At 35.7% G+C, this 12,319-nt stretch overlaps 1 protein-coding gene across 7 annotated transcripts in view; it reads right to left on the bottom strand.

Moving 5' to 3' along the window:
- Window positions 1-265: 265 nt before the first annotated feature.
- Window positions 266-12,319, bottom strand: part of BTBD8 (BTB domain containing 8) — a 116,432-nt gene continuing 104,378 nt past the window's right edge. For all 7 annotated transcript variants that reach the window (XM_064371139.1, XM_064371138.1, XM_064371140.1 and 4 more), the window contains 5 exons: window positions 7,459-8,167; window positions 7,105-7,192; window positions 6,549-6,691; window positions 2,399-4,729; window positions 266-1,128 (listed from right to left, as the gene is read on the bottom strand). In XM_064371139.1, the coding sequence (XP_064227209.1) occupies window positions 662-1,128; window positions 2,399-4,729; window positions 6,549-6,691; window positions 7,105-7,192; window positions 7,459-8,167 (3,738 nt within the window). In that variant the 3' untranslated portion in view covers window positions 266-661. The remainder of the gene's footprint in view (window positions 1,129-2,398; window positions 4,730-6,548; window positions 6,692-7,104; window positions 7,193-7,458; window positions 8,168-12,319) is intronic.

The following is a 12,319-nucleotide window of genomic DNA, read 5'->3' as shown; positions in this document are numbered from 1 at the left end:
TCCCTAACATGGATGCTTTTGAACAAGGGCAGATTCCCTTCTCTGGATATACCCCAAAAAGATATTTCCTGTCTCTCCCCAAAAGAGAGAGACAGGAAATTCCATTTCTCTTGTTTTAGTCATGATGTAGCTGAAATTTGAGATGCACTTGCTTCAGAATTTCCTGAACCTGAATTGTTGGGAAAGTTTTTTCCCAACACTCAGCTATCAGCCTCAATCACCTGAATGTGAGTTTGAATGTTATTCACAGAAAATGCTACATGAATGGACACAAGCACAGTAAGTTTTTTATTGTTAAGTTACTATGTTACCATATGCAGAGCAAAAAGTAAAGGGACTGATCTACTTGTGCATTCACACTTTAAATTCCTGAATAATGAACAAGTGCACAAATGATTAGTTAGGAAAGGAAAACTGACGCAAGGGTTTCCTTACAAGTCTTCTAATTTATCAAATAATTATAGAAAACATGCTCGAAAACTTTAGAAAACCATTTTTCTATATGTGATATATTAATAAACTATGTTGACCTCATTAAATTGGAAAGACTTAATATTAAGGAAAGTTTATATCCAGGTAATGCAATTACCATTTGGATATAATATAGGCATCAAAAAAATAAAGGAGTGGCATAGTTTAAATTCTTCCAAAATGTTAACACTTAATGCTGAGTTTCCAGTTCCAGAATTGTCCACTCCCCTTGAGGTGAACAATCTTCAGAGGAAAAACTAGCCATAGTGATGCTCGCTGAGGAATCAAGTGGAGATGTTAGTTCACTCCATCTGTTCAAAGTGTCAATATGTGCTATACCCTGAGGTTTTGAGCTGTCTCGTGCTAAAAGTAGTGTCTGATTGATTAGATACTGTGCTAAATTTAAGTCTTCAGGAACGGAATTTGTAACATCTAAGTTTGAATCCTGTTCAGACAGCAGTTGCTTTAGCAGTGTCCAATCTTGTTTTGCAAAATGTTGGTCATCTTCAAAATCCGTATCTGTAACATGTGTTTCTGATTCCACTTTCTGCTCAAGTACTTCTATTACATCCATCTCATATATTGGAGAGAGGGTTTTTGAAGGCCGATGGTCATACATGCAGGTTTGTGCCAGTGTGTCACAATCATCTATGTCTCCTGAAATAATTCATAATACTACACAATGTAAAAATTGCACATGTTGGTACCCTTCAGAGTTTTGTAGAATATTAACACAATCTAACAGTGATAGTCCAAAAAAAAAAAAAAAGAACACACAGAATGGGAAAAATAACATTTATACAAAATTGACAAGATTTTTGAGGCATTTATTTTTCTGTGTTAAAAATTCAAGGGTAACGTTTAGCAGCAAAATCAACATAGGCAACTAACAATAATTCTCCATACTTTAATTTGAAGACTTGTGATACAGAAAACATGATTTAAACATAAACATAGAATGTGCACATGTATCTAATTCACTACAATAGAAGAAAATTAAAAAAAAAAAGATACTGTTTTGATGACTTTTAGGGTAAGTCCATTGCAAAAGGGGGATAAATACATTTTACCTAAAGGCTTATTTGTATATTGCACATGCAAAGGAAGATGCGAGCAAGGACAAACAAACAAAAAAGCCCAACTTTCAAGACCTCCTTATTCTTCCGATTTTGCTGAACAGGAAACTACTGTTTTCTTAGTTATGATACACAATAGCTACTCAGTTACCCACTATTGCATATTTTAAAAGTGGGTCATTAGTCTGAGTTACTATAAGGAAGACAAAAACACAAAACAATTAGACAGAAAATCATCTAAACAATATGAAATAAGCCTGGGCTTTTTTCATATATTATCATTGCTTCTAAATATAATCTCTTTTAGGAAATTTATCTTTTTATTTGAAAATTTTAGAATAGAGAGATCCTGAAAATTTTAATCTCTGTAAAATGTATATAAATTGTAATAATCAATCTAGTTGTTAAAATAGTTCAGTGCTTTTAGTTACATATTACCAGAGTTATTGCACAGGCCTCTTATATACTATCAAGTCTATAAATCATACCCAATGTATAATAAAATTTCTAATAGTCAAGAATTCTTGTGTTAAATTATACATAAATAACTAAATAGCAGCAAACTAAGCTTTTATTTTTATTATTTCATGTAAAATCTCTTAGTAGGTTACCTCTATCTAATAAAGAATCAAAATTTTTACTAGATATTACTTCTTCATTAGGATTTTAAGTGAACAATAAAGAATGAATAGCTAATTTTCATATTAAGAAATTTTTCATTTAAAATTTTAATCTGTTGCTTAAGTAATTATTCTATCTGACTAAAATATAACATTCAGGGCTTCAAACAACTTTAAAATTTTATAAACTTATTTTGTTATGCATTTAGCATTTCTATTTCTGTACATTACCTGCAGATAAAGCAATATTAGCTTTTTCAGTAGTTGTAGAATGGCTCTCTTTCATTGGACCTTCCTGAGACTGAACTTGACTCCAAAAGGAGTCTAAGGATTTTGTAGAGTTGGTCTTTGGTATGTCAGAATTGGGTTCTCTTTGATGAAGCTCCAAATGACACGGTCTTTCTTGAGATTTTACATCACTATCCAAGAATTTGCAGCGTCGCTGAATGTCATTATCCACATTGCTTCCATTGTTTACTTTTTTATCTTCTGGAGGAAGCTGTCTGCCTCTTCTGGATAGGACGTCTATTGTGTTCTTTTTTTCTGTGGCTGAAACACTCTGTTTATCTTTTCTTGAAGAATCAATGCTACTAAGATCCAAGAGAGTACTTTCATTTTTACATACACTATTGCCTTTATTTTGTTTACATTCTAAAATATTATCTTCACTTTCTTGTGAGAATCTGGAATAGCAGGTCCTTCCATGAGTTTCATGAGAAATGCCATCAAAAACATCAGAAGGTGAAAAAGAATCTATAGAAGGCTGAAAGGGAGTATGGACTTCTCCTTCATCAGATCCCAGCTCTTCACATTCATCGACTGAAAGTAAAACTGACCTTTTAAACCTTTTATTTGCAGAAAACTCACGACTTTCATTTTCAGTTGCATCTTCAAAAGCTAAATTAATAATTCCCTGAAACTGCTGAGGAGTTGCTTTAGATATAGGGAAATTTTCTGCGACATTTTCAGCTTCAGATCTTTCATCTTCTGTTTCATCTGCTGAAGAAGATACCTGATCTATTTCCTGAGCAAACTGGACGCTGCCTCGTGGAATATTTTCTTTTTCCCTAGGGTGAACTATTGCAGATCGAGACCAAACTTCTGGCCTTTTCCTAGGGATTTCATCATCACTTGTTGAGTTAACTTGGAAATGATCATTACTACTTTGCTTTTTCATTTTTACTTCAATTCTTAAATTACTGTCATAAATTTTTAATTCTTCAGGAGTACTGGTATCACTGCTACTTCTTCCAAGAAAATCATGGCACAACATAGTGCCACATTTAGAGATACCTCTGTCATTTGACCCATCATCATCCTGAGACCCTCCAGCATCATAGTCTTCAGATCTGGGCTTTATGTCATCGGAGGATGTGGTAGCACTGCCAGTGTCAGATTCAGGACTCTCTCTCGGATGCAGAACACCAGCACTCAAATTCCAGTGACCCACAAATGGAGTTTCTGGAGTTTCATGGCTCTCTGGAGATTCTGATGTTTCCATATTTTTAGGAGAATTTTTTCCTGATTGCTGTCCCAAAAAGCACTTGGAGGAAACATCGGAGTCTGCTGTAGCATGCTTATCTTCATCCATAGCAGAGTCATCAGATAACTTACTAGGAATTGTCAGTCCTTCCACAGGAACTTTAGATTTGTTGTCTTCTTGAGCAGAATTTAAGGTACCATTTGTCCTTTCCGGAACACATAGTGAAACATCTTCAACATATTTAATACCTGATTGTTTGCTTGTATCGTTTCTCCCTACTTGGTTCTCCCTATCTGATATCAAATGGATTTGCTTTGCATTTGTTGAGTCTAAATCACAAAACGGATTAGAGTTCAAGGAGTTTTCATTTGGATTTGAAACAATGTATTTTAGGGCTCTGGTGCTATAAAATTTTGAATTTACATTATCACTCCCATCAGAATGATAACATATATTAGCTGCATTGCAATGCTCTGTTTCTTTGTGATTGGGAAATTTTGTTTCACTTTTATCTAAACAAATCTGTTTTGATTCCAGTTCATGTTTTAATGATTTATCCAGCTTTGAAATGTTTTGGCATTCTAACACCAGCTTTTCTTTTCCTCGATCATTTAATGGCTTTTGTGGGTCAGGCCTGCAGGATGACTCGAATGCTTCTGCATCACTGATTTCAGATGCAAGATTAATGAGAGACTGGTGAGGCTTCTGTTCAGAAACACTGTCCTTGTTGTTATTAGCACGCACATCATGAAACATACTTTTCTGGACAACAGATATTTCACTTTTTAAAGGTCTTTGAGAGGAAGGCTGAGTTTTTGATATAACCTGCCCAGGAAGCATTTTCTGTTTTAAATCTTTATTATTCAAAGTTTCAACTTTCTTTGACTGATTTAGATTTTTAGGCATTGCCACTATTTTTGCGTTAACCTTGGGCAAAGCTGTGTGTACCTGCTTGACCATTTTTCTCTTAGGTGCTTGTTTTTCTGTAGTTGTACTGTGGTCCAACTTTGCCATATTTTCATCAGACTTCCTTGGAGAGACTGAAGACTTTACTGAGTTTGGTGACTCTCCTAGGGATCCTAACAAAAGTTAAGAGGGTATATTCAGAAATACAATATCACCTCCAATTTGTGAGTAAAATTTAATATTTGTTTTAAAATTACTTCAGAAAAAATAAAATCAAGAACACAATGGAAGGGTCTGTGATCAAATCAACAAGTACAGATTAGGAATCAGTTACATGATAAAATTAAAAAATACTTTTCAATTAAAAATATAGAGGGACTACTCCAGGGTCCTAGTAAAAATTACTAAAATAGGATCTGTCTTCCTCAAGTAAAGAGACTTGATTCATATGCCAAAACTGGATTTGCAAAAAAAATATGAGAGTGAAAAAATCGGATTTTCTTTTATCAAAGGAGCAAGAAAGGTCTTCCCTTTGAAGTTTTGAAAGAAAAAAAAATACCGTGTTCTACATAGCTGAAAAGGAGAATCAAGCTAAATATAAAAAGAACTGTTACTACTGTTGCAGTTGTTTTCTTCAAATATGAATAAAACCAATTTACTTGTCATTACCAGATTATCATTGCTGTAGCTCATTAGGGTTAACAACTTGGATCTCCTTGGAAACTAAAACTGCTGACTGGAAAGAAGGCGATTAATTTGGGGAATCCATTTGTTTACACTGGTGGAAGTCTTAAAGATGATATTTTGGACATTCAAATCTGTCAAACAGAATTATCAAATATTTTGAAATGTTTAATATTTAGCTATGACTAGGATACGAAAATGTTTTCTCTGCCTTATTTTTGATTTTCAGTATTAATTCATAATCTAAATCAAAATTGTTCTTAGGATTTTACAAACTGCTCTTACGTACGTGAATGCTTAGTGCATAAAACCAATTTTGAAAATCAGTTATTATGTTAGCAAATTATGCATCTGATCAGTACTCTTTTCCTTTTCAGAACACTGAAAAACAATGAGCTCACACAGATTCTGGAGAGGAAATTCTTCCTCCGTATGTGTTACAATTGTTTAGACTGAACTATTGCTTTTTTTTTTTTTTGAGATGGAGTCTCACTGTTACCCAGCCTGGAATGCAGTGGCACAATGTCGGCTCACTGCAACCTCTGTCACCAAGGTTCAAGCAATTCTCCTGTCTCAGCCTCCCAAGTAGCTGGGACTACAGGCGCATACCATCAATCCTGGCTTTCAGCAGAGATGGGGTTTCACCATATTGGTCAGGCTGGTCTTGAACTCCTAACCTCTGGTGATCTACCCACCTCAGCCACCCAAAGTGCTGGGATTACAGGTGTGAGCCACCATGCCCAGCCTGCAATATTATTTTTTAAATAGCTCTTCAGTGCCAGTTTTACAAATGGAATTCCTATAATTATCAGTGGAACTTTCAAGAAACATGGGCAAAATATTTAAAAGGACCAGAAATGCAGATAAACTAGTGACTCCCTTAATTATTTCTCTCACAAAAGACAATAAAAACCAAACAGAGGCCAGGTGTGTTGGCTCATGCCTGTAATTCCAGCACTTTGGCAGGCAGAGGAAGGAGGATCACAGTGTGATCATGCCACTGTTCTCCAGCCTGGGTGACAGAGCAAGACCCTGACTCAACAATAACAACAACAAAACAACAACAAAACGAAACCTACACCCCAAAACACCTGTCTGAAAAGTAAAAGTATACAATCCCATCCCTATAGTGTGAAACAAATACAGCATGAGTAAAAAAAGTATACAATCTCATCCCTATAGTGTGAAACAAATACAGCATGAGTAAAATCATATTTTGCTTATATTCTACTGAATTTCCAAATCAGAGTCTGGCTTATCTAGTCAAGGAAATAATATTCAAGATATCCAGTACTATTTCAGCTTTACCTTGAGTTTTAGCAGCAAGATTAGATGGGGTACTCTTTGTCCTCTGCTGAGCTGCAGCACATCCATCGCTAGCTCCTCTTTTCTTCAAAACCGCCTGTGGTACTGGCTCACTACATCCTTTTCCACTGACTTTCTTTAGTACACTAAGAAAAATTATTTGCATTCAGTATTACACTGAGATTCCAAAACATGAACTTTTTAAAAGACCAATACCTGAGTTTTTTTTCAAGAAATAAAAAATATACCTCTTCTGAAAATAGAAAAATCATATGCTCATAAGTCTTTTAAGTTTATAAAATTGTAGATCAAGTATAATAAAGCAATGTATAATCATATGCCATGATATATACATTAAGATATTATTTTAAATATTGTACCTCAATTATCATTTTGTATATACTAATTTCTTTTAATAAATAAAAAACTGTGTTAAACTACTGTGTAAATACGTTAAATTTTTTAAACAAAAAGATATTTTAAAAATATTTAGCAAGCAGTTAGTATATAATTAACTTTGAGAGAAAGCTAACAGGTAAAATACTGAATGAAGACCTACCTGTTATTTATATTAGCGTCTTGTTCATGAACACTTTTTTTATTGGAAGTTCCATTGGTAACTCTTGAAATAGGTCGAGATTTTATGGCTATAAATTAAGAACAAGTGAGTCATGAGATAGAATACAATAAATATGTAACAAATGTGTATAAGTTTACTGCTTAGACACTATAAACAAAATAAAATGTTAAAGTGGGAAGGACTACATTTTGTCTCGGTTTGCATAAATACATATAAATAAGTATTCTGTAGGCATTTGAAACTAAATAAAAGCCCAAATACAAGTTTAGGTCTTTTTTATTTAAAAGGAACTTTAACTGTCAGGAGACATTAAAAATGACTGCTAAAACCCACCTACAGTGGAATTTTTGACACTATCTACACTGCTTTTCGCCATCTGTCCTGGAGAATCACAAAAGGGTAGTTTATGTCCAGAAGGCTTATCTTCTCCTATTGATCCATTTTCTTTTGGTTCATCCAGACATTCAGTGGAAACTGAGAATTCCATGCTTGAATCTGTGGATCTGCTGGAGGGTCCTGCGATGCTGAGGCGTGGAGAATCTTTCCCTGTAGCTTTCTTCGAAGGCTTTGCTTTGGCTTGCACATTCAAGTTTCCCGTGAGTACCTTGGGTCTGGCACCTGTAATCTGCCCTTCCTGATTTCTCACTCCTTTTCCATTTAGTAAATTCTTCTGTCTAGGTGCTGCTGCTGTTGATCTTTCCACAGCTTGTATAGGTGATATGTTTTCCAACCGCGTATCATCACAGTTTTCTGTTTTGGATTTTATTATAGTTTTGTGCTTTCCAGAAACATTTCTTCCTCCAGTTTTTAGTTCTTTTGTAATCTTAGATGCAATTTTTGTACCATTCTTTTCCTTTACATCATCTTGCTTCAGCGTTTTATTTATACTGTTTCTATTGGTACTTGACGAATGTCCAGATGCTGCTAATCCATCGGATTTCATCTTTTTATTAGTAGGGCGATAACTCCAACACTCTTTTTTGTTATTTCCCCTCCAAGATTTGGTTTTTATGACACCAGAGTCAGAAACTTGTTTCCTTTGCTATAAAGAAGAAAAAAAATACTTTGTAATTTGACTGAAGTCTTTAACATATAATACTTTATGTTTCTGAAAGCCAGTCTTTCTAAGAAGAAAAAAAATGGAAAGATCACATTCTGATTCAAGGTCAAAGCCTGAATTGTCTTTGACCATTTGGATCAAAACTTTATGTCTCAGATATCCTTAATCAAATCTGAAGTACAGCATACAGTGCTTATTTTAAAGGCATACTATTCTATTAAAGTAAGTAAATCAATAAATAAAAGAATTTTTTTTTAATTTATGAAGTTTTGTTAGAGATTAATATCTAAAGATTCAGGTTGCCTTGAGGAATGATAATATCCAACATTTTTTTGGAAGGCTTACTCCCATGTTTCATGCTACATCTTTTATATACATCATCTCACTTAATCCTCACAACAGTCCCATGAAATAGCGTGGCTGTTTCCATGTCTTAGACAAGAAATTGGGGATTAAAGAAGGTATGTGATTTACCCACAGTCTCATGCTGGTTAGGGATGGGACGAGGACTTGAGCTCATGATTTAACCTCACACAGAAGTCATCTATATGGCATAATTTGAGGGACATTATAAAGATTTTCATTAAAACATCTCCCTTCAACTCTATTCCAAATGCCAGATATTTTATTATTAAAGACTTAATCCTCTATGGGAAGAATACTTCTTGGAGTCCTTATTTTAAAAAAAATTTTTATAAAGGCTCCTAGGAAGCACAGCACACTGCATCTGCAAAGCTTGGTTTTCGGAAGAATAAGATACTAGTAAAGTACTGGCTGGCTGTAGGAAGTGAAGGAAAAGGGATCCTAAAAATAGCTGAAACAGGCTAAAAAGGGACAAAGAAAATGGCACTGAAGATAAACATACCTACTTCATCATTTTCCTTAGAATCAACCTTGATATGAGAGGGAACAAAAAATATTTAAGTTGGTAGAAATTCTAGAATAATATTTTAAGATCATATTGTCATTCTTTATGTAAGTATGGAAATGCTTTTTCCCCCCTTTGGAAGATGTATGAGATTGTAGAAGTCTGAGGCAGAGCCTGTGCACTCTTCATCTTTTGTATCAAAACCCCTGAGCACCATGTCACATATTGGACACTCAAAAAACAAAACAAACGAACAACGATAACAACAAAAAACAAACGTGCTCAATGTTGTTCAAACTGGGCATATATTGCATATTTTGATATGCAGCTTAAGGTCTATTTCTAAATATGAAAAGCTTCCAATTACATTAAAAGTTGTCAAAGATAAAATAACATGTGAATAGGTGTGCACGCAAATGCACAATAAGTAACTTGGTTAAATTTAGAAAAAAGCAAAGCATGGTGATAAAGTAACCACTAGATTCTTGTCCTAGTTTTGCCTCTAACCAACCTGGGACATTGCAGAAGTTACTAACATCTTTAGGTCTCACCTTATGCCTGTCCACAGGGTAGAGATTGGTCCTATTCACAGCAGTCTTCCAGGATTCTAACATTTAAAAAGTTCAAGTAGGCTTGGTCCTCATTTGTTGTTTTCTTGCTCAAATCTTAGCTCAAAAAATAACATTTCTCTATTTTTAATACCTAAAACCAGGCTGACTCCTGCTTTTAGAACTCCTTCCCACCTTAACACTGAATCTACTTAATTTATTCTATCCTCAAATTTATGCATCTTGAAGTATCGTGTTACAGATGAAATCTGTATAGTATATGGGGTAGCTGTACGCCTTGAAAAATGTCACAATAGGCCAGGCGCAGATTGCTTGAGCCCAGGAGTTTGAGACCAGCCTGGGCAACACGGCAAAACCCCACCTCTATTTAAAAAAATACAAAAATTAGCCAGGTGTGGTAGCTTGGGCCTGTAGTCCCAGCTATTCAGGAAGCTGAGGTGGAAGGATCACTTGAGCCCAGAAGGTCAAGGCTGCAGAGAACCGTGATTGTGCCACTCCACTCCAGCCTGTATGAGAGTGAGGCCCTGTCTCAAAAAAAGGGAAAATTTAAACATAATAAAAAAAGATAGAAGAGTGTAATGAATCCTCAAGTACCTAATAGCCAGCTCTAAAAATTATTAATTCATTATTAATTCCAATTTAGTTTTATACACACCTACCCCCATTTTATTTCGAAGCAAATCCCAGATATCATATATTTTATCCATAAGTATTTTGGTACTAAGCATTCTTCTTAAATCTCTCTATGAAGGATAAATGAAGCAGGCGAAAACAACCACCACAACAAAACAAACAAACAAACCTTTTCCCTGTCTTAATCTGATTAACTTTCTCCCACATCCTAGATAGCTCATCCCTGTTTGGAAAACACATTTATTCGCTCTGCATTTATTGAGCACTTATTACATACCAGATAATTGCACATAAATTATTTCACCTAATTTTCACAATAATCCTGCTAGGTTTTATTACTCCATTTTATAAATAAGCAAACTAAGACTTGCAGATGACACATAATAAATGTGAAGCCAAAATCTGAACTCTTTTAATGTTCAGCATCCATTTCAGCATACCACTGTCTTTCTGAGGGAAACTTTTAACTCTGATTCTTTCCCATTGTTCTTAACAGAAAAAAGACTTAGACAACCACAAAGTCAGGAGGATAAGGAAAAATAATGAAACTTTGTTCTATTTTGCAGTAAGACAAGGAAGGAGGAAAAGCCTGGTTGGTAAGAGGGGAAAGGAAGGCAAGTAGGCTAATTCCTGGGGGCTAGGCCGGGCATGGTGGGTCACACCTGTAATCCCAGCACTTTGGGAGGCCAGGTTGGGCAGATCACCTGAGGTCAGGAGTTTGAGACCGGCCTGGCCAACATGGTGAAACTCTGTCTCTACTAAAAATACCACAGATTAGCCGGGCCTAGTGGCAGGTGCCTGTAATCTCAGCTACTCAGGAGGCTCAGACAGGAGAATTGCTTGAGCTGGGAGGCAGAGGTTGCAGTGAGCTGAGATCACACTATTGTACTCCAGTCTGGGCAACAAGAGCAAAACTTTTGTCTCAAAAAACAAAAACAAAAACAAAAAATAAAACAACAAAAAAACATGAGGATAATAGGGAACTGGCACATAGAAAAAAATTTCCTAGTGCACTATTTCCTAGAGTATGTTCTGTGGAATTGTATAAGATGCTTTAAAAGGGTTGAGGGGGAGCGTAGTGGTGTTCCATAGTTACAACATTGGGGGACATTTTGGATGCAACAATTCAAAAGTGTTCTTTAGCTTTTCTCAGCACTTCCAAGGTACAATATGTGTCATTGGTCTATAAGAGGAGCTACGGTGTGTAGCAATTCTTCAACTTATAGTTGATGATAGATGGAACTAGTATATTGTGAAACGCACTTTGGAAACAATCCTGAGGTAAACTGACAAAAACTCCAGTCTTTCAGTTTCTCATCCAAGACACTTGGAGCTTGACCTCCTTCTCAAGCCATGAGAACTCTCAGTTGCAGCTTGGAGCTACATTAGTTCCTATCAACTGGCTGACGAGGAAGAAAAAAGGATTTCCTGTTCCACTCTGCTAGGGAATATGTTCCTTGCATTATAAACTAGAACTCTCAATGTATGTCTCGCTAATATCATTGTACCACACAGAGAAGGTTAGAATAATTTTGTACTTTGAATATATTATTGGTTAAGTGAATATCTACAAGTTAGCTTGGGACCCTAACCATCATTAATAACATTCTTGAGAAGAAAAATGTACTTCAGGTTATAAGGAAAACACCAAATACAAATAACTTTGTGTGTAGAAAAAAAATCACACCACAAAACATGAAATCTATCATCTTAACCATTTAATACACTTAAGTACTCTTTTTTTTTTTTTTTTGAGGCGGAGTTTCGCTCTTGTTACCCAGGCTGGAGGGCAATGGCGCGATCTCGGCTCACCGCAACCTCCGCCTCCTGGGTTCAGGCAATTCTCCTGCCTCAGCCTCCTGAGTAGCTGGGATTACAGGCACGCGCCACCATGCCCAGCTACTTTTTTGTATTAGTAGAGACGGGGTTTCACCATGTTGACCAGGATGGTCTCGATCTCTTGACCTCATGATCCACCCGCCTCGGCCTCCCAAAGTGCTGGGATTACAGGTTTGAGCCACCGCGCCCGGCCCACTTAAGTACTCTTTAATACACTTCACTAAC

This window comes from Aotus nancymaae, unplaced genomic scaffold, assembly GCF_030222135.1.
Source record: "Aotus nancymaae isolate 86718 unplaced genomic scaffold, 86718_ANA_hifiasm-v0.15.2.pri h1tg000122l, whole genome shotgun sequence".
NCBI classification, from domain to species: Eukaryota; Metazoa; Chordata; class Mammalia; order Primates; family Aotidae; genus Aotus; species Aotus nancymaae.
This window is presented reverse-complemented; position numbering and strand designations above follow the sequence as displayed.